The sequence below is a fragment of the Adiantum capillus-veneris genome, chromosome 29, assembly GCF_014529385.1.
Source record: "Adiantum capillus-veneris isolate H3 chromosome 29, ASM1452938v2, whole genome shotgun sequence".
NCBI lineage: Eukaryota > Viridiplantae > Streptophyta > Polypodiopsida > Polypodiales > Pteridaceae > Adiantum > Adiantum capillus-veneris.
The window spans coordinates 49,291,842-49,315,177 of record NC_140959.1 but is presented as its reverse complement, the minus strand read 5'-3'; the positions used below and the strand labels follow the sequence as shown (position 1 = coordinate 49,315,177).

Below are 23,336 nucleotides of genomic sequence, written 5' to 3'. Positions count from 1 at the left end.
AGGTATATTAGTGGACAGAGCCACTGAGCTCGGGAGAGCTAGACACCACGTCTATGGGGGCGACCACGACATCGACGGAGGCTCCACCAGAGAATCAGGACTATTCTAGCACGAGATGGGAGACGCCTAGTACGATTATTTACAGAGGCAGTCATTGATGAAGCTCTTCCGCGAACGATGCAATACTTTCTCGGACAACGCCATCCTTGGGCATGGATGATGATGATGATGATGATTTTCAGGCTGACGATTTGGGTCTTTTAGTCTTAGTCTTTCACTTTACTTCATTTTATTTTTGTACCTAGACATTGGATTAGATCCACAAGGATTGTATCAGTTTGGTCTCAAAGGTCATTTTGGCCTTTTGAAGACGTTTAATATAACATTTCGTTTCATTCCTCTCTCTCGAAAAGATGAATTGATGGAGAGAAGTTGGAGTTTTTATCGATGGAGAGAAGCTAGAGGCTTGAGCACTTGAGTGTGACGGGAGCACTTGAGAGCAGCCTTGAGCACTCGGGTCTTTGTCATTTGAGTGTGGGTGGAGAAGACACGATGAGCTAGCTTGTATAATTGCTAGGCATAGGCTCAAATTCTTGAGGGCAAAGGGGCTTGGAAAGGAGGGCTCAAAACAGGCCCAAAAGGCTGCCCAAACTGGCCGAGTAGATGGATTGAACAGGTTGGACAGGGCAGACCGGAGAGGACGTCCTGTCCTAATATCGGATGTCTTGTCTTCTGTACCTTGTTCTGGTCTTATGGGCTATTTCAGCCTTAAAATACAGACTTAAACACCTCTCTCTTTCTTATTTGAAATTTCTTTGGAAGTCACAAGTACAATGTGCAGTGCCAGCTGCCGAGACTCCTTACCCATGCAAGGTCGTGGCTCAGTGTCCAGTTTACAGGAACCTGCTTGGTTTGTGTATGTAACTGACAAAAAGTAAAGTGTGGTCTTGTGAAACAAACAACCTACTGTCTTTTCTGTTGTTGCATAGCTTTTTTCATGTACATGCCAATCTGTTCTGACATATAAAAAATTTGCAGGTTAAAGTAACCTTTGTTAGTTTCAAGTGCAATTGTGCTAATGTTGAGTACGTTCCTTCAGGATTACTGTAGCTAACATGTTTTTTGTATGATGGCTGCAGTCTCACCTTGTGGTTGGATTGATTTCTCAAATCATCAAGGTATGTGAGGCAATCCTCATATCACTCTAGGCAGCATTGTTTTTAAATAGCCTTAACATTTTCAATGTTTTCTTCCAGTTTCAACTACTAGCAGATCTCAACCTGAAGAAGACTCCCCAACTTGCAGAAATTGTGGAGGATAGACAGGTCAATAATTTGTTCATTTCATAAGGGCAACAATTTATAAAAATGTTGATACCCTTTGCCTACAGGAGGTGGAAGAGCTAATGCACCTCCCACCAGAAAAAATGCTGCTACGCTGGCTAAATTTCCAGCTGCAGAAAGCAGGCTATGAGAAAACGGTCTCAAATTTTTCATCAGATGTGAAGGTGAGGTGGAATTTGCATGAGTGTTTGGTGGCTGGGTTTCTTTGGAACTTAGTTGACGTAATCTGATAACTCGACAACATGCAGGACAGTGAAGCGTATACTGTGCTTCTACATGCATTGGCACCAGAGAGCTGCGATTTGAGCCCGTTGGATGTGATCGATCCTTTGGAAAGGGCAAAGCGAGTCCTGATACAAGCAGAACATATTGGTTGTCGGAAGTATCTATCTCCAAAAGATATTGTTGAAGGATCTTCAAATCTAAATCTTGCATTTGTTGCGCATATCTTCAAAGAGAGGTGATTAAGGTTAAATGTTTTGTGCTTAATGTTGCTCTAGTCACCAATGCATTGGGATTTTTTGGTCCTAACGTACATGTTTTGATCTGCTGAATGATAGTATTTCCATTATTTGAGGATCTTTCACCTTAAGTTATTTCCTGTTTGTCAAGTATGAGGCTAAATCATCTGGGTTTCTTGGGTGTAATTCTATGTCAAGGCCGTCCTATTCATCAGTTGTAGGGTTCAAACCCAAATCACAGGCATCTCAACATTGGGGTGCAGCTGTCTCATTTGGCAACGCTGAAAGAATCGTGTGCAGCACCGCTGAGGGAGGCGCATATTTCATCCGAAAGTTTTTCCAGCTGAGCTTGTCCCAAGGATGATGAAGTGCGGTTCTGTGCTATCTCACTGTCTCTACATTGCCTCCTGTACCCTAGCCCTTGACCCCCTCTCATCTGACATCCTCTCCTTGGGTGATTCTTTCTTCCACTTCAGGCAATCCCTTTGTGAGCTTACACTACTGCTCTCGAAACAGCACGATCTCTTCACAACTTACCCCTCTTAACTGAGCCCTCATGGACCACAGCACTCAATTACGGCGACATTTCCTGCAACGCAAGGAAATGTAACTCTTCAATTACTCCCTTCTCTGTCTCATAATCATCTGCCTTTCTCTTTCCAGACACCATCTCGTACTTCTTCTATTAACAGTACACACTGCAGTGTATTGTGATCGTTAATTTCCTTTGAAACAGCACGACCATTTTCATCAAACGAGAACCCATACTCATTCGTAAGATTGGAGGGTGATATGGCTCACTACAGGGGCCTGTCTTGCTCTTCTAGCCAAGTTTCGAGCAAGATGGTGGTGGTGTGTTTGTGGCAAATCAAGAGGAACGCCCATGAAAGCAGAGCCCACTCACAGCACATGAATGTGAACCAGATTATGGAAAAGGAAGAAAATGTGGCCTGCAAATGTTAACCAATGACAGAGCCAGAGAGTGTTGTGAATAGCTTTTGGTTGATGTTGGAAGAGAGGAGAGAGTAGGTATATTGACAGGTCACAGATCGTGATGAGATAGAAGAAGAAGAAGTGAAGACAAGTTTTAACGACGTAGGAACGATCCCAAGAGACCTCAAAGACCTATCCGATGACACGCATTTTATAATCCCACTTCTTATGTCAGTTTGTCCTCATTGAGCATAGGGTAGGCGTGTGCTGTAATTCTCAATGTCAAGTACTTGAGTTGCTGATTGGAGGCGGTCTTGAAAGTAGAGGTTGCAAGTTGTTTTGGGTTGTTATGGTGATTTCAAACAGGCAGAGAGGCCCAGCTGTAAAGGTGCTTGCAGTTTTCAATGCTTGTATTGACTTGGGGATGACTACCGTGAGTCCATAACCTGCAATTTTCTTGTTTTGTAATTTGAGCATTTTCTGGATTCCTCTAGGTGAATGTCTTTTTTCCTCATGGGTTATTCATGCACTATGCCCATCTTCCTATCAACTTGTGTAATTTAATAGGTAGCTAGCTGATAGGATAATGTTCTCGGTCCCTCTGCATATGCCAAAACATTTTGGTGCTGTTGATTCTAAGAATACATAGGTTTCAAATCTGATCTAGTCACTTATTTCTTTGTTCTTGTCAATATGTTTAAGTAGTGTGTGCTGTAGGCTTCAATCTAGTTTGTTAGCTACTTCCCACCAAACATTTGACTGTTTTCACAACAGTGTGCTCATGATTGTTTGAAGGTATAGAAGGGTCATTAGGATAGAGAGAGAGAAATATTCGTGTATATTACTTCCTTCCAAAGAACGTCATCAGCTAGCGTTTATTGGCCATGAACCTTTCCCCTTGTTATCTCATTCCACGTGGTGTCCTAGTTGTCCATTTGGCGAGTGGGTTCCAGGTGCGAGGAATGTTTCCAAGTTAGGGCAAGGGGTAGCAGAAGTATTTGGTGGGTGCTACTTGGTGGTTCCATTTCTTTTGCTTTTTCCTCTGTTGTTTATGATGGTCTACTTGATGGTTCCTGTTCTTTTGCTTCTTCCTCTGTTGCTTATACTTGGTTTTGTTCTGCTCTGTTGTGCAGTTCTTTCCATTACTTAAAAATTATTGCTGCTCTTTTGTGTTTGAAGAACTGATATGTGCAGGAATGGCTTGACCAACAAATTAACATTTGCTGAGATGATACTTGATGATGAGCAAGATTCAAGGGAAGAAAGAGCCTTTCGAATGTGGATCAACAGTTTAGGGATTGAAACATATGTACATCATCTCTTTGATGGGGTGAGAGATGGGTAGGTTTCTATTTGCAATGTTTGTGGAGCCTAGATAGTACGATTTTTTATCAGAAAATCAGCACATTTGGACGTATGTGTATGATGTTTGCTTCAAAACAAACAAATTTAGGACTTCTCTTTATCTGTGGTAATTAGAGGTGTCTTTGGTTTCAAAATCTAGGTGGGTGCTCTTGGAGGTGCTTGATAAGGTTGCCCCTGGATCAGTCGATTGGAAACGAGCCAACAGACCACCAATTAAGATGCCTTTTAAGAAGGTTGAAAACTGCAATCAGGCAATCACTATTGGAAAACAGCTGAAGTTTTCCCTCGTTAATGTTGCTGGGAATGACATTGTGCAAGGAAATAAAAAGCTTATTCTTGGTATGCTTTGTGATACATTTATCTCACAGATTCTTTTTGGACTTTCAAGTTAGGACCTCTTATCTGGTTGGTAATCTACTGTGCTTTACAGCTTATCTGTGGCAATTGATGAGGCGTAATGTACTTCAACTATTAGAAAACTTAAAGTTCCATGGTAGTAAAGCGATATCAGATGCAGATATAATCCAATGGGCTAATGACAAAGTAAGGAGTGCAGATAAAACTTCTCATATGGAGAACTTCAAGGTAAACATATTCTGTTGATGTTATTAAGTAACATGTCATGATTTCAATGAAATAGATTGTTACATCTTGTTTCTGACTCCCATTATTTTGAATAAAAATGACATATCAATTGGAGCTGAGCTTGTTTTGGTTGGACATGTAGGACAAGAGCTTGTCAAACGGTGTCTTTTTCCTTGATCTACTTGGAGCAGTGGGGCCTAGGGTCGTGAATTGGAGTCTTGTAACAAGGGGAGAAACTGGTAAGCTGAAGACTTCAAAGTGCCTGATTTCCACCATTTGTATGGGCTGTGCGCTGTTTAACAGAATGTCAGCATTGTTGCAGATGAAGAGAAGAAGCAGAATGCCAATTATATCATTAGTGTGGCAAGGAAGCTCGGATGCTCGGTATTTTTGCTTTGGGATGATATTGTTGAGGTAGGATGGTTGCATTGACAAAGTATGCTTTCAATAGATCTTTATTTTCATCTTCATCTGTCATAGTCACATGGGATGGTTATTTCTGAGTTTAATACATCAAGAATCAGAGCTTTGTTGATGATTTTGTCAGGATAAGAGGTTTGCATTGACAAAGTCAGAGGGCTCTTCCAGAGGCTCTCAATACTATATCAAGTGGGCATGTGCAAATGGGACCATGGGTGGAGGCAAAAATGAGGGTGCACATAGATCGTAGGCTGTCCGCCTGATCAGGCGGCCTGAATTTACAAGATTGCCTGAATTTACAAATTCGCTCGCATTTACAATATGACACACCCAAATCCCCTATACTGCATGTGGGCGTAGTGGTTAGGGCACATGGCTTGCTAGGGGCAGACCGTGGGTTCAAGATGGTGGGTGGTGAAGTGACCCGAATTTGCAAGCCTACCCGAGTTTACTTTTAGCCCCGAATTTACAGAGTTTACGAATGTGCATCAGATGGTCCACATATTCCCAACCGTAGATCCCATAGGCCTACTACACTAGAGGGCCCTGTATGTAGTTAAAGGCCTTTTGAGATTTGGTGTGTCCCTCATAGGAAAGTTCTCTCACATCTCTAGTATTCAGGATCTCAGTGTGGGACCTAGACCTGTTGGAGTAGCAGTGGACCATGCTCTCTTGACTTTTTCAGTCTCTTTCCAGTACAGTGCCTCTCAGACACCATGGAGGATTGCACACACATGGTATACTTTTACACCAGAGACGGACTCAGTTTATGTGGAGGAGACTTACAGTCGGATGTGGGCAGCCGAGCCTGTATATACCGTGGAGGAGATCACCACTCTATTGATGTAGATCTTGCATGGGGCAGCAGCAGAGGCATACCCATACACTGAACCAGATCAGAGAAGACGTTCTGGGAACATGCCTAGAATAGTTGGTATGATGAGGAGTGCAGAGAGATGAGAGTTCAGATTCAGAGCGAGCTTATACTTGGAGTCATTACATATAGACAGTCTCGGATTGCCCTTCGGCGTTTAGTGCGACGGAAGAAGCGGGCCTTTTTAGCCCAGATGGAACGTGATTTGTATCAGCTCTTTTTGAGTCGAGATTCAGGTGAGGCCTGGCGTCTCTTCCATGAGCACTCACCTCCTCCAGTGATTACTTCTCCCGAGATTCGGGGTCAGTATGCAGCATCATTATATACAGTACCTGGGCAACCACCATTACCAGACCCTATAGAGCCACGTCCAGTCACTAGTACCTTCTTTACCACTGAGATGGTGAAGAACGCCATTGACAGGATGAGGACTAGGAGAGCATATGATCATGGTGGTTTGGTGGCAAAGCACTTGATACATGCTAGAGATTTACTGTCAGAGGTTGTGCGCGGTTGTTTAACCGTGTCATGTGTGAGGGACTACCCGAGTCTTGGAGATTATCTACTATTGTACCTCTCTTCAAGGCAGGGGACCCCACGGTGCCAGGGAACTACCTTACTATTATGATAGGGCACACATTGGCACGGTTGTATGCATCCATTCTTGAACAGCAACTGAGTAAATGGGCAGAAAATGAGGGGCATACGAGCAGCATGACAGGATGGATTCAGGAGGGGTTTCTCCACTTTGGACCATATTCTTACACTTAGAGCCATTATTGAGCAGGGTCGGGCACATGGAAGACGGATGTATTGGTGCTTTGTGGACTTCCGCAAAGCATTTGACACAGTGCCGAGGGCCAGATTGATGCGCAGGCTACTGAAGTTGGGAGTACCCACACAGATCATATGGGGGATCATGGCTTTATATGGCTCAGTGATTGGCCATGTACAGTGACTGGGCATGTACGCACTCTTGAGGGGATTTCTGATATTGTTCATTCCACTATTGGAGTGAAACAAGGGTGTCCTTTGTCCCCTACACTGTTTGGTATGTATGTAGATGAGGTTTCTGACTACATTGATAGAGAGGGCGATAGAGGCGCTCAGCTAGCAGGGACATGGATCCCTTTGTTATTATTTGCTGATGATATTATGTTGATATCAGAGTCACCAGAGGGCATGCAGAGACAGTTGGATGCATTGCACAGCTTTGCAGAGGATAGTGGATTGTCTGTGAACCTTGGTAAAACCAAGGTTATGGTGTTTAACACCACACCAAGTGGGTCAAGAGATCGGCACCTACACTCGTATATGGTCAGGACATTGTGGAGTACACAGATGCATATACATATCTGGGGGTGGTATTCACGGGACCGAGGTTTACTCTGAGGAAAGCAACAGAGACTAGACTGTCCAGAGCCTATGCGGCATTGGGAGGGCTAGAGAAAATGTGTTCGCAGGTTAAGTTTCAAGAACCACGAACAAAGCTATGGCTTTTTGATACTTTGGTTGCTTCAACTATGCTCTATGGGGTCCAGGTTTGGGGACTATCTGTGAATCATGACAGTTAAAGGAGCATGGAGAGACCCTTGGTATTTATGATATCCTGGATGATTAGAGCCAAGGCCTCCGTACCACATGCGATTATTCGAGCGGAGATAGCCGCCCCTCCTATAGAAATTGAGGCTCTTACCAGATCAGTGTCCTTTATGCACAGTCTATGGGGTACACATAGAGGCAGATACACTAGATTGGCTCTTGAGTCCTCTAGACAGTTAGCGATGCAGGGAGAGGCATCATGTTGGTATGCGCAAATGACCTCATGGTTTCAGAGGCATGGTTTCAGCATGGATAGACTGCCTCCTTTTCGGTATTCCCTGGATGCACCCTCACTGCTAGTCACACGGACGGAGATCACTAGACTCATTCGTCAGGATCTTATACAGTTGGACACCAGGAGGACATGGGTAGAGCCGATGCAGGAGTTGGGCACGAAGATGGCTTTCTACAAAGAGCATCTTCTCCAACTTTCGGGAGATGGGTTTGTGATTCGTCCGAGCTACATGGACACTCATTTGTCTCACGGTCTGAGATGTGCTATTGGTCAGATTCGCACATCCTCACACCAGTTGGAGATTGAGACGGGTAGATTCAGAGGGATACCACCGGAGTATAGGATATGCCAACTATGCGATAGAGAGCCAGAGACAGAGCTACACTACATATGCCACTGCACTGTGTATTATGAGATACGAGGGTGCTTCCATTGCGTATTCAGGGAGGGTTTTGGACCCCTAGATAGAGTCATGAGGTATCAGGATCAGAGATGCCTTGGCTTATATCTACTTGAGCTACATCGACATAGAGATAGTCTGCTGAGGAGACATGGAGTACGACAATCACAGAGACGGATCACAGATTTCTTTGGATCAAGTGAAACAAGAGACCAACCACCAACACAAAGTTGTACCCACATTCATACCAGAGGCACCCTCATTGACAGGGCGACTGAGGTCGGGAGATCGAGACGATCACGATCGAGACACAGGAGCACACTCCATCGACGGAGACTCCAGCAGAGGATAAGAGGCATTCTAGCACGACACCCAGAGTGTCATTGAGGGCCTATTCTACATTTAACATTTCACATTTCACACTTCATTTTTCATTTTCACATTTACATTCATTACTTTTTGTACTTGTACTTCAGACATTGTATTAGATTCACCACTTTGTATCTGATGGTCTCATAGGTCATTTTGGCCTTTTGAAGACGTTAATATATCATTTCACGATCAAAAACACAAAATTCAAGTAAAGACAAAGATGAGATCCCTTGAAAGGAGGTCAAAAGGTAGAATGACCTGAAGTACCAGGTAATAGAGGCTCTTTTTTCATGTAGGGGGTGGTTGAAGCACCCCCTTTTGAGATTTTGTGTGGCCCTCATAGAAAAGTTCTCTCACGGTCAAGAATACAAAAATTAAAGACAAAGACAAAGATGAGAACCCATAGTAGGAGGTCAAAAGTAGAATGACCTGCAGCCACAGGTAATATAGGCTCTTTTTGCATGTAGGGGGTGGGTGGTTGAAGCACCCCCTTTGTTAGAGCATGTTTGAGATCATGGACTCCATTCAATGACAAGCCGAAAGGTGTATGGGGCACTCAGGTTCATAGTTGTCAAGAAACTCGTTTCTTTTGATCGTTGCTTCTCTTGAACGTTTCAAAAGCAAATGCTTTCTACGAATATCTAAGGCACATGGTCTTGTCCATATGTTAGTCCTCGAGGTTTTCAACTCGAAACTTTTGAATCTTAATTCACACAAATGGTTTCAAAACTTCATGGCTTCTATGCTCGGGCTCCACCCAAGGGCCTTGCAAAAGCACCTTTAGAGGGCCTATGGGGAAGCCAAGCTTGGAATAGATGTTACCATCCTCAAGAGATGGTCATATTCCAGGTTTACTATCGCCAAGAATCGGAGTGACTCGCCGTTTCTGTCTTGATTGTATAAGCTGATGCTTGCCCTGGTTTCTCATTCCCCTCTCAATGGGCCGTCTCTCGCAACCATAGTTTTTTCCGAACCTGTCCGATTGGGGAACCATACTACCCGTTCAAGTTTGCTTAAAGTATGATTGGGTTTCGGACCTCCCCATTAATAAAAAATAACAGAATCCACTATGAGACTTAGTCATGATGGTCATTGGTGTGTCTTATGGTGATTGATCTTGGATTGAAATAGATTCTATAGTTTCTATGGTGTTTCACTGCATTCTATGGTTTTGTGCTTCTGTGTCTTGTTTTAAGTGTTATATGTAGACTGTTTTTAGTGTGCCGTATGGAATCTGTGCGCAGGGTGGGGGAGGGGGGGGGACCGTTCTTCTTCCGTATGTACTTGTCCCAGTCCCACATATGGTTTGACGTATGGAAAACTATGCTTGCAACTATGTGCGTAGCATAGAATTGAAGTCATGCATTCTGCGTGTATGTTTATCTTTAACCAAACTGTTTGGTGTTTTGATTGTCAGGTCCGTTCCAAAATGATATTGACATTGACAGCAAGCATCATGCTTTGGAGTCTATCTCATCCGTCTGATGATATTGGGTTTGTACCTGCTATTCAAGAGAATGGAAGTGTCTCCCCCAAAGAGCAGTAATTTTCGGCAGACAGGAACAAGGGGGTCTTATTATTACAAATTTAGGCTTTACAGATTACACAATTCTTATTCGGGAAGACAATAAAGAAGGTTTTTGATTGAGCTAACAAAATATCAGCAAATATGAAAGAGTTTGTTTTCGATTCTTTTTGACCTCAGGGGTGGTTATCCCACTAATGTAATATTGACAGGGTGTATAGTAATTCCCTTGATGTAAAAAGTAATCTTTCCAATTTATAGTGATTGGATGATAGAAATGTAATTGTTTTCGATTTTTTTTGCCTTCGGGGCGGGGTTCTCCCCATTATGTGATATTCACACATTGATTCCCTTGGTATAAGAAGAAAATAGCGACTATAATTTATAAGTTTATAATGATAAAATGATTGTTACCCCCCGGCCTCTCTCTCTCTCTCTCTCTCTCTCTCTCTCCCCCCCCCCCACACACACACACACACACACACACACACACACATTACTTTTTCTCTCTGCTATATTCAGCAGATGTGGACTGTGGCCTTATGCAATTGCCTTTGCTTTCACCTTTGCTGTTGTCCACTTCTCTTTGGCTAGCTATGGTAGTTTTAGTTGGATTCTTGAAGAGTTGTGCAAGCACCCATCGAATCATGGAGAGTTTGGCAGGATGTAGTCCTTCACGAATTAATCGAGATATTGAGAATGCACCACAAATGTGTGCTAAAAACTTGGGCACATAGCTCACACATGTGATGCATCAACAACTCTTGTTAGATTTCTTCAAAAAGTCTTGACAAATTCTCCCCCAAAAAACAAATCCTCCAAAACTTGTGGGAGGTTGGCTCCCTTTAGAGCCCATATTTAATTCATAATAGAGAAGGTTCTGAGCCACTATGTGATTCCTTAAATCCATCACCAACATCCCATTGTTGTGCTGAATGGTCGAATCATGCCACTCTTTTGCCAAAATCCACAAGGAAGGGCAATTTGTATGATCCTTACCTTACCTTTGTGTGATTCAATGAAATCACCCGTTGTCCTTGATAGCTTGTTGCCTTAGAAGCGCTTGACCGCCATACAAGCTAGATTATGGTAAAACCCATAGAACAAGATGGAGAGAGAGAGACAGAGAGGTCACATTTTTCCATGGTCACCTCCTTAAAGGCTCTTAACAGTGATATAAAGATTCCTATTCCATCAAACTTATATTTTAAATTTTGTTTGTAGTGAGCATATGTTATTTGCTGGGATGGAGCTATTGTAGAACCTTAAAGAAGCACCTTTGATAGAACCCTAATACCCTAAATTCTCTCGTACTATAATCCACACCATTTTGCAAAGGCCTTTATTCTCTATGTCTTGTGACAAATCACATTTCACATGCTTTTGAGCTACACAGAAAGAAGATTTTACTATACTTATTTCCTTAAAGTTGTCAATTTTTGCAATAAGATGCTATTGTCTATTCATGCTGCCAGTTTGTATCAAACGCCCCAAAACACGTGGAATCAGCGAATACGAAGGGATTGCAAAAAAAAAAAAAAAGGGGGTGCTCTCATGAAATGGGCACACAATTGTAAAGGCCAGACATACTTTGGTTGGCATTGCCTTTGACTTATACACAAGAGACTAGCCTTACATGGCCGAGCACAACCACGAAGAGCCAATCTATCTAGATTAAAAGAAATTATAGAACATGGCCCTCAAACCCTATCCCCTCTTAAGATCTTGGGTGCTAGCAATATTCAATGATCTTGGGGTCAGAGAAGGTAATGAAGGAATTTGACAAGTCATATTGCTGACAACAAAGATTGCCACAACATCAACACATCTCTTTTGAAGAGATACTCCTAGGGCATTGACACTAGGATAGAGAACCCTATCGACTTATGGAAAATCTAAAGAAAATTATCTTTTTATGGATGCCTATAACCCATATTTGTGTTTGCTAGGCATTAAAAACATGTGATGGTCACTTAGACTAGAAATCTACTAGAGGAATACCATGCCTCGCCTATCTCCAAAAGAATGTGGTTGAGCAAACATATGCCATATGCTTTCTCACAACCTCAACCATGGTAGTATCGTCCCATTATTGACGACAAAGGCAAACGATCCTTGTTGTCTTTGTCACAACAGTCCCAAAGAAATGAATAGGAACTCTAGTGGCTGCTAATAAGAAAGTTGAAGCAACTGTCTGAGCTTGATGCAATATGAATAAAAGAGGCCTATTGCCTTCCAATACTCTCGATGCATGCCTATGATCCCCCTTTTAAATTCCAATGATGTGTGGGAAAAAGTTGTTGATAGAAGTAAAGAGTAGTAGGGCTCATAAACTCAAGAGCATTCAAATCGAGTTGCTTTGAGAAATGCATATGAACATGTCCTTCCAAACCACATGTAGAATTCTCTTCACTCAATCCAAAAAATAAAAAATCTTTTGTGAGTAAAGAACTGGCTAGCTAGACATACTATTTGTGTAAGAGGTACAAACCCCACATTGGCTATATAATATGGGTCATGAGGCAGGCGCAACATCTCCTTGCTAGTATCAACAAGTGGCGGTCACTATCAAGCCAACGACGACACTGCTTCCATGCACACGCACATGCGCGCATGCGTGCACGCACACACACACACACACACACACACACACACACACACACACACACACACACACACACACACACACACACATATATATATAAAATTAATATAGATACGAGGATGTGTTGTAGGAGATGCTCATATTTAGTCTGTGTCCTTGCACATGTTCTCCTTTGGATGGTGATAGATGTTGTCCTATCAAGCTTGATATTCCCTCACATTGTTAAGTGTTGCGATAAAACAAACATGTCATCTAGTGTTGGTTTTTTAAAATTGCCCTAGGTAGTGAACTATCATTGTTTTTTAGAAGGGACCATCATCCTATTAACAATGCTTGAGTGAAATAAATGGATTGTTGGCACTACTTGCTTGCAGGTAGTGGTATAGGCATTGAGCATGTCCAATCTTGGTACACATTTTCAAAGCTATTTTTAGCTTTATCTTGAAGCTATTTTAAGATAGCTTTATCTTGTATATACACAAAGGTAGCATGCATAGCTTCCACACACGAAATTCCAAGATAGTTTGAGTGTAGGAGGAGGATCGATAGTTACGAAGTATGTGCTCTCTCTCTCTCTCTCTCTCTCTCTCTATATATATATATATATATATATATATATATATAATGGAATTGCTACGCAAGTTGAAACACCATGTTTCTATAGGTGCATGAAAACACAAACCCTCCATTGTCGTTCAAAACATCTAATAGATGTGAAATCAAGAGAAACTATCCATGACAAAAGGGATCAAGACTGAAAGTAAATTTTTGTGGGTAGATCTTCAAACTCCTCTATGATGACAAGAGATAGGTACACTAGGTTGCAATGAACTCCATAATATCCTTCTCTGCTATACAAATTCATGTTGCCTCCTAAACTAAACAATGTAATTACCCCAAAACTTAATCCAAGATAAAACAACTATGTACAATCCATATCTCCTTGCATTATAATGTAGCCATAGAAGCATCCTCCCCTTGGCTAAAATGCAACCACACCTCCTTGCATCAAAACATAGACATAGAAGAATCCGGTTGAAATGTAACGACTCTTCTTTGCCCTGTCTCACCCAAATGAAGCATATCCACAAGGATTCTCTATGATAGGATCAAAACAAAAATCCGCCAACCCTTTTCAATGTAAAAATACATGAAAAAGCTCCATTGCTACACAATTTTAATGTTCCTTGAATAGCTTTTTTTTCTCGACACACCAAAAAGGCCCATAGGAGGAGGTGCTTATCCCTTCCTAAAATTAGCCATGTTACATGGTCTGGCAAGGGCCGCGTACCATAGGGAAAGAGCCACGCGTAGGCATCACCATGGCCACCTAATTGATGCACCACGTGTAGGGAATGACAAAGAGAACTCATAGCAACCAACTAGAAACCTCCTCCTCGAGTGACCCACCCTAAGAGGAGGATGCACTCAAATGTCCAAGGGCAAGAGCCCTAGCAACGTGAACACCAGGTGAGCACAAGGTGTCCCCCTAGAGTGTGACCCAACGGGGCATTTGAACCCACAATTCGTAGGCTGAAAGGCCAAAGCCTTATCATTAGACCAACCCTTTGGGGACTTCCTTGACTATCTTCGCGTAGGATTTGAGCACTTATTCATGTTTTGCACAATAGGTTGCTCTTAGATGAAGGTCTTTTATTCTCTATTCCTTCTATACTTGACATTGATATGTTTTAGTTCCTTGTTTTTCTACAATAAGTTGCTATTATATTTAAGGCCCTGCATATTATACTTACATTGATATGTTTTACTTAATTTTGTCGTCCTTTGTTGAAATATTTTTATGTGAGACTCCTAAACTTTTGGCAATATAATCCAAATCTTCTGCACGAATGCGAACTGTTTCCCCTCAAACCACCGGCTTGTCCCTCTTCATCTCTCTCCTCCACTTGTTCCCTACTTTCCACATAAAAAAAGATCTCTCCCTCTCTCTTTCTCTCTCTCCTCCACGCGTCCTTCCCCTCCCTTTTCTTTTGAGGCTCCAAGGAGATTCCATCTAATGAACCCCACTTGGAAAATTTGACCCACCTACTAGAACAAAGACTTATCCTCAATTTGTCTAGTCTCATATTTCAATTGCTTAGGCCAACAAACAATGTGAGAGCGGTAAGGCTTCTCTTTATGTTAGCCACTCTGCTTTCAATTACTCTCCTTAAGCGTATACTAGGAAAAAATTTGATCAATTGATTTCCTTATTTGTGATTTGTGGTTGCATCCACAAATCACAAAAAATATAATTTATTGTTTTTCTTATTTGAAATTTGTGATTTATTGTTGTTTCAACCACACCACAAGACATACCATCATGATTAATTTTTTGGAAAAAAAAGCCATGTTTTGCCTCATCCAAATCACATGCTCCATGATTAAAATTTCTCATCATGTTCTTAGTATGCCAAACATCCCACCTCTCAAACATTTCTATTGTCGACCTCTCTTCTCCATATTTATACCTCTTCCTTCTCTTAGCATGCCAAGAATTTGTACCATTCCACACTTGTCCGGTATGATACCCAGGAGAATATGTTTAGAGGCCCCAATGCTTCCAAAGATAACTTTTCCTTCACCTTTAATGGATGGTTACCACATGGAGGTACTACATACTTGCAAAAATGTCAGGAAATGGCTATTTTCGCGATGGCTACCACCCAAGGGATCACCCTTTGGTGACATATTAGATTAAAAAAATTACATAGAGCCTACTCCTCCATGGCATGGCTTTAAGTCTTGCACCTCTATTATAACTTCATTTCTAACTGTTGTTCTAGATGCAGGCCAGACAAAAGGGAAGAAGAGAAGTTTTAGTGTCGCAGGAATAACCTCAAGAGACCTCATAGATCCATCTGACGAGTCTTGAACCCAAGACTTGTTTACTCAAGAGGGAACTCGGCCAACCAATTTACCACAATTTGGAATTTTATTCTCGACCGTAGTTTTACAAAATGGAGGGACAATATAATTATAAGCCCACACCCCCTTGTACAACATTATACACAAAGGGTGGATGTCACTTAGTCACTACCTTAAGAAGTCTTCCTCTTGAGTAATGAGGAGTAGGAAATGGGAAGAAAGATCTCGTTCACCCGTCCAGAAATTTGAAACGGGGAATTGTATTGAGCAACATAGTAGGATTCATCAGTTGTAGTAGCAACTTCCAGGCCAGCTTCATACACACTCTCGGCTAGAGTAGCCCCTTCTTCGACAACATTGCTATCGGTGGCAAAACCGCTGAATTGACGAACCGCAAAGTACATGGCATCCCAGCGTTCCACTTGTAGGCCCAAGCTAGAAATGGGTGTGGGTGGTGATTCTTGGTTAGCTGTTGGCACATAGAACCTCACTACAAATGATGACTTGCAGAAAGGCCCATCTGATGGTATAACGCCCGTAAGCACCGGCGCTGTCATGTTAACAGTCACACCTTCTTCATTTGCACCTTGTATGTATGCAAATAGCCTGTAGGCAACAATATTGCAATAAGGTGAGGACTTACACAGACATTCTAATACAAAGTCCTTCGCACTCTAAAGACAAAAAAAGAAAGAAAATTCCCATTGTTCACATGCAAGGATAGGTCCCCTCATCATCTCTCTTTATAGCCCCTTGGCCCTAGAGATCCCCGAACATGCATTGCATGCCTAACATGTGGCACAGCCCTTGCCCTAAGAGCGTCTTTCCCACCTTGCCATCGTAGGACGGCCTTTCCCACCTTGCGGTCGTAGGACCCTTGTCCTGGCGTTGTTTTCCCCAGTTTACATCTTCTTTTCCCCAATTGGCACCATGCTTTCAAATGCAGTATCTGTTCTTCCCCAGTCATATGCCCTTCAAGAGATCATCAGACACCGAAGGGTCATTGTCCAGAATTTTAACCTAGGGTCTCTCTCTCTCTCTCTCTCTCTCTCTCTCTCTCTCTCACACACACACACACACACACACACACACACACACACACACACACACACACACACACACCCCTCAGATCCATTTTGCATAATTTGTAAGCCCCTCTCACTATGCAGACCAACATGCCCAAACCCCTGCCCACATTTTATATACCATGCTGAGCTATGCAGAATTAGCTTTGCGCACGGAAACCGGTTAATGGCAGAACATCCCACTTGAGATATGCAAGCCTCTCTCTCTCTCTCTCTCTCTCTCTGTGGCCATGTGTGTGCATGCAAATCAATCCCTAACCACACGCAGATAAATATTTGACACCCTCCCCTCTCTCTAGATACGCACAGACACTTACTTGAGAAAGCCGACACGAGTGGCGTTGTAGAAGGAGGTGTCTTCAATGGCAGATGTGGCCATCCAGACAGTGCCATTGTAGAGGCGCACGCTGAAGTCGTCTGCTTCATAGAGCTCTTCGTACGCAGGGCATTCAATGGACTCGCACGTGGAGCTGCTCAAACCCTGCTTGCTCTGCGAGGACCCGCGGGAGCTGCCCACCAGACTCATCATCAGAACTATCGCCATTGCCATTTTCAGAATGCCAGAGCTCGTACCCGCCATCTTCTCCAACCGGGCGAAGAAGAGGAGCCGAGTGAATGTTTTGAGTAATGGAGCCACCTTTATACTGCTTTATCTCTTAGTAACAATTTAACACGTGGAGTGTTTGCATCCTCTCCTCGAACCGCCATGTTCCTTTGCACGGGGTTACGGTAAGAGCCGTGCCGGGGGGGGGGGGGGGGGGAGTGGGGGGAGGGCCGTTTCATTTCAGCGTAGAGAAGACAAGCGGCGCAGAAAAGGTTACCGCACATGCCTAGCTCTCATTGGCTCTTGCAACCCTACGATGAAGGAGTAAGCAAAGCTCCCTTAACCTTCGTTTAGCGCCCCCCCCCTCCCCCCCCCCCTCTTCCAAAGTGGTAGCAGGGTTACTAGCTCCTTTCGGGTTTTGTGCAAATATTTACGGAGTTTCTTAAAATGGTAAACAATCTCCGCCTACTTCCCCTCCACTCTCCCTGGGCATGACCTAGCTCTAAGTGGGCCAATTGCGGGACGGGGTCCAGCCCACCCTCTATCAATTGGTTCTAGGCCTACTCATCCACTCGTCTTCCACAACAAAAGTCGAGGCGACAACAAACAACCAACTAACCAAGTAATCAATTGCTCTCTCTATCAAAATATGTATAGCAGAGAGCAACCAAGGCACTCCTCAAACAGTTGTGAAGAAAACCGTGAAATTGAACTACTTTATAGACAATTATAGAGGTAATCATTCACCACATATGTTTAATAAAGAATACCTTGAAATTGAACTACTTTATAGACAACTAGAGGTAATCATTCACCACATATGTTTAATAAATATACACATACAATTCTTTTTTTAAAATTTGCCAATGCACTTTGTACTTGAAATTGAATCATTTACAGATAGCTATAGAGGTAATCAATCATCACATATGTTTAATAGATATACATACACAATTCTTTTTTTAACATTTGCCAATGTATTTTCATGGGTCTTTTCATTTCCTAAACTCACCGCCACTTATGGCTTTTCATTTTTCCATGATTGGGAAGACTTAATTGTTTACTTTAGTGCTAGATACTTGATATTAATTAATTTATGTATGTGCCGTTATATTCTATAGAAACACCCACCAAGCAAGACTAGTTCATTATGTACTAGGTCATAAACATAACTTCAATAGAAAAGCCTGGGGTACGCGAGCCAGATTAAGTACTTTTATCGAGGCACTGGACGTGATTTGTCTGTGTTGCATCGTTTCGAGCATGGATAGATCAATGTCATTTTTTGGTTTCAATCGTAACAAAAGTGGGAGCCGGTTGCCAACCATGGGAGATTGAGCATGTACTAATGAGAAAAACATGTAGCTAAACTAAACTCAAGCAAGCATCGACAAACTCAAAAAATGCAAAAAGCATCAACAAACTATAAAAATTAAACTGCACTACCGACCTGATAATCGTGTATGGGTGTTGTCCAATTGTGCAAGCCGGAGGACAATGTTTGAGTCAAGCTACATAAAAGCAATGTGAATAGTTAAACATTTCATCTTACAATGAAGTGTCACAGATTGAAATTGCTAAATATACAGTGCACGCCATACAGAAGTGCCATACAAAAGTATGGTGGAGAGTTAGCAAAAATTATAAGAAACAAAAGCCATGCCCTACCCCGTAGACTTTACATGTTCACCAAGCAAATGCATAGGCATGGGGAATTGGATACAGATAGTGGACTTTGCATTGTTGTCGAGTTGGAGTCATTGTTGTGTAGTCGAAACGTCCACTGTTGTGAATATATGTGCTTTCTGTGATACACAAAATATGAGTTAACACAAATACAAAGGATGTAGGAGATAGATTTAACTTAAAGAGAAGCAGAGGTAACTTTATGTTCTAAGTCATAGACGGTGTAGGGTGATGAGTTCTCAGTTCATAAGCTCCAGTGAAATCACTATAGTAGAATGGCTCAATAAGTAGGGTGCGAATACTGAGTTGGGGGTGTCTCATTTGTTGTTTTGACTCTACATTATACTAATTAAATAAAAAACTCAAATCGTTCAAAGCAATATTAACTTTGTTTTCTACTAAAATATATTTAAATACGACATATACGACAATGGATTTGCTTGTAGGTAGGGGTAAGGCATGCACATCCTCACTTCTCTAGAAGCTGAATTTCTAGCTACTTGTATTTCTAGACCTTTAGTAAAAGCTCTTACAATTTGTCCCTTGCATTTCATTACTTGATATCTCATTATGATCCTAAGCATGCTATCACTTGTGGTGCTCCATGTAGAAGTAAGGCAAGTTCAAGCATCTTGCAAGGTCAAAATCCTCAGGTCTTGGGCAATATAGGTGAGGATGTATATTATGGGAGTCATCAGTGATCACCCGCATACCATTGCTTTCCTCGACATCTCCATTTGCAAGAATCAAGAAGTGGGAGAGTTATTCTGGGAGATGACTATATTGGATGACAAAGGAAGCTACCCGTTCATTGGTTTTGTCACATCTCAATAGTAGCAAAAGTTTCTCTTTGATGCATCCATAAAATTCTCATCTTCTGGGGGACATGTGCCAAGGTACACGATTTTGTGCTTTTCTAAGGGCACCATTAAAGTTGGCATGCATATCGAACAAAGGCTTTCTTCCCCGCCGTCATACTCAGTATCACATTGCGCTCACCTCTTCAAAGATATCAGACAAGGATGAGAAAGGTGCAAAGGCAAAAAAAAGGAGGAAAAAAAAGAATGTACCTCTTCAAGTTCTACAAGCAAAAAGGAAGATAACAAAGGTAGATGGATAGTCTAGAGATCAACTCCTCCAGGCATTCTTCGTGCTTGAATTTTTTCTCATGTCAGCACAATGCCCAATGAAAGGGCAAGGGAACTGAACATGCTAATCTCCACCCAGACATGCCCTATATAGACCCTTGGCCTGCTAAATATAGGGACCCCCTTGACTTCATGTCCATCCTGGCCCTTGGCCGTGACTGGTCTTACCCTTGTCCTGACATTACTCCCCCCTTGGAGAAGCGTTTTCATCCGCGAAAACACAAGTGATGGTATCTTCATAAGAACACTAATGTCTTCTACAGTAACATCCCTCATGGATCCAACGGTTCATTTGAGCGGAACCTGGTTCAGTAGGAGGTTCAATGAAACCAAGAGTAACATCTTGATTTTCTACATTGTTGTCCATTTGTAACCATCTGATGGTACCGGTTCCTATCCAAACATAGTGTGTAAATTCCATTTAGAACGCTCATGAGAATGGTAAACGAGTTTATCACGACAAAGATGTACCAAAAAGAGTACCTCTTGTCACTTTCCATGAAAGTAACTTGCTGACATAACTCATCAGCCAAGTTTAAGTCCTTGACTTGTTCCCAATTTTCATCATCAGTAAACAACCCCACCCTAACGAGTGTTCAAGGTTGAGAACCTGAGTTATACATGAAGAGACTACACCTAGTCACAAACATGCTTTAACTTATAATAAGAAAACTCTAAGTAGAGCAATAAATCCTTAATGATTGGATCGCTTGGTGCTAATGTACGCACTGTGCATATCCTTCAGCACCAGATTACTCTTTGTAATCTGCTTATCCCCTTGGATAACTGACAATATTGAGGTGTGTTCCCTCACACTTTGTAATCTGCCTATCCCCTTGGATAACTGACAATACTGAGGTGTGTTCCCTCACACTTTGTAATATGCATATCCCCTTGGATAACTGACAGTATTGAGATGTGTTCCCTCAGGGTTTACAGACAGTCGTCCCAAATGACTGGTAAATGGGAATCACAATATCGTGTAACATTGTTGAGGATCAATCAACAATGTCTGGAATAACCATCATGGTTGACTTGAGAAATCCACAAACACCCAACCCGAGCCATGACCTCTATTGGGGATTAGTAGACCCAAAATTAATCTCATAGAGATACTGCACATAGAGTGCAAAATGCTTCATAAGCAACAACTTGAGGAATATGCATGCCGTTCCAAATCAGCCTTTGCTAAACACTAGGGCCCATAACACCTAGTGTGCATGCATTTAGCAAAAAACAGATCCGAAGCTCTATATCCATGGTGATCCTTGCCAATACTTATGGCAAATGTAATGCGCCTAGCACACATTAAAAAGGAATGTAAATAGTTCTGGAAAGAAACTAAATACTTTCAGTTGCAATCTTTTGCAATCCTTGCTAAAACGTCTGAATCCCAATAGAAGGTGAAACATTGATCACTTCTAGGTACAGACAATGAAACTTTTTCATTAACAACTTATAGCCTTGCTATATGTATAAACAATCATTCGTAATGTTGTTTAGCAATACTTGTACCTGGACAAGTCATTCTAAGTATCCGACAATTTTTGGCCGCGAAAGTGTTCCTGATACATCGTGCTAAAAATGGTCTAGAAAATAGATGTGACCAGCACCTAAGGACTTTGTCGTGACACATAATTGAAATAATGGCGCCAGTGTCAGTCCAGAGACTCATATTCTCCACATGTGGAATATATCTCATGTAAGGATGTGTAAAAAAGAACATCCTTCAAGTACAAGATGTACTTGTGTGTGGAGGTAACTCTAAACACTCTGCGACAAGAGTGAGAGGGACCCTCATTCATTGCTCCACACTGGCTAAACCGAACTCCTTGAGTTCCTAGACCATGTTGTATCCCATGTGACAACATGTGCCAAATTGAACCCTACAAGTAGGTTCGTAACAACATAAGGCAGAAAGATAGATTGGACACTTGGCCCAAAATACTTTGTGCCGACATGCCCTTGGCATGGCTCTGTAACATTCAAGCATACTTATACGTCTTGAAAAACCAAGCAAAGCATACTAAAAATGGAATAACACCAAATCAATAGATGCGTACCTAGAGATTTGAACGTAATGTTCACTTACCCGTATTCAAATGGAGAGGATCACGTCCCCTACCTGAAAAAAAAAACAACATTGCACTGGGAACCCTGGGTGTTGCCTTTGCAATCCAAGCCCTTGGATTAGAATCTACGTAGTCAAACCCCTTGGTAAGATAGAAACTGCTCAACTAGCAGATAACGGTAACCAACATAGTCAACCATGTACAGAATGATTGGAATCAACTTGAAAAGTGTGTTTGTCCGCTACCACATGCTAGATTGCATAATTCTTTCCTTGAAAGTATAACTGGGAGAGATCAACTGTGATCCTTAATGCCTATGGGGTGATGTAGCAATCACCCGCCAGGTCTTACCCCAAAACAGTATGTCCATAGACACTCCGTAGTGCTATAGAGAGAGCAGGAGACCCACACAAGTGAACTGTCGAGATCTTATGGACAGCCATGCTGTCGCAACTGATTGCTACATCTATACTTTCTTGTAGAGATCAGCTGCTGTGAGTTGAAGATTATCCAAAACTCAACTTGAGTGTCGCACTGAAAACATGTAGTGCAAAAATGACACCCTAAATATCCGGAATGACAAGACTCTTGCTTGTCCATTAATGTCAAGATGTTCGATGTGTACTCCACTGGGCAAATCTGTTCGATCCTCAGAACAATCACCCAAGGAATGGCAATAGTTGGGTCTTACCCAAGATCTGACAACGGCTCTTGGCCAGCCTATGTGTGGCTCCTAGCTCGTACGGCAATTACTGATCAATCAATAAACGGATGAAAAGTAATGTGAATGGCATCTTGGCCCATTTCTAGCTGAGAGTTAGAGCACCTTGGCTCATACTTACTCCCAAACAAAACATGTATGAAAAGCTTCTTAGAAAGTTTTCATTATTCTTGAGAGAAATAAGAAAAAGAGAGAGAAGAAGAGCATGCTGGGTTGAGGAAATTTCCTTAAAGTTGTAGAGTGTGTGCCCAGAATGTGTGTTCTTAGACATCTTATGCCTGAATTGCTTATCCTATAAGCATACCACAATCTGTCAGTATGACGCTCTCATCGAGAGAGGCAACAGAAAACACAAGTCAAATATTGACCATCTACCGTGTAGGGTCATGACTGTATGAGGATGACTTGAAAGGGGCACCTTGCAGGTGAATCTAGTCAAAATTTTAGGTTCTTTTAGTGTTGTTGAGTGTTGATAGCAACCAACAATCCATC

General features: G+C 42.1%; 2 protein-coding genes across 2 annotated transcripts in view; one reads left to right on the top strand and one right to left on the bottom strand.

Annotated features, from left to right (window-relative positions):
• LOC147419169 (fimbrin-1-like) overlaps positions 1-10,537 on the top strand; it is a 65,312-nt gene extending 54,775 nt beyond the window's left edge. The window contains exons 5-14 of the mRNA XM_086506417.1: positions 1,140-1,178; positions 1,257-1,325; positions 1,391-1,507; positions 1,592-1,803; positions 3,932-4,078; positions 4,242-4,441; positions 4,533-4,687; positions 4,830-4,926; positions 5,010-5,101; positions 10,008-10,537. Of these exons, the coding sequence (XP_086362543.1) occupies positions 1,140-1,178; positions 1,257-1,325; positions 1,391-1,507; positions 1,592-1,803; positions 3,932-4,078; positions 4,242-4,441; positions 4,533-4,687; positions 4,830-4,926; positions 5,010-5,101; positions 10,008-10,136 (1,257 nt within the window). The 3' untranslated portion in view covers positions 10,137-10,537. The remainder of the gene's footprint in view (positions 1-1,139; positions 1,179-1,256; positions 1,326-1,390; positions 1,508-1,591; positions 1,804-3,931; positions 4,079-4,241; positions 4,442-4,532; positions 4,688-4,829; positions 4,927-5,009; positions 5,102-10,007) is intronic.
• A 5,099-nt stretch (positions 10,538-15,636) lies between these two features.
• Positions 15,637-17,281, bottom strand: HBP1 (SOUL heme-binding family protein). Its single transcript, XM_086506104.1, has 2 exons — positions 16,991-17,281; positions 15,637-16,194 (listed from the first exon to the last, which is right to left on the bottom strand). The coding sequence occupies exons 1-2, from the start codon at positions 17,251-17,253 to the stop codon at positions 15,762-15,764; spliced, it is 696 nt and encodes a 231-aa protein (XP_086362230.1). The 5' UTR covers positions 17,254-17,281; the 3' UTR covers positions 15,637-15,761.
• Between the last annotated feature and the right edge of the window lie 6,055 nt (positions 17,282-23,336).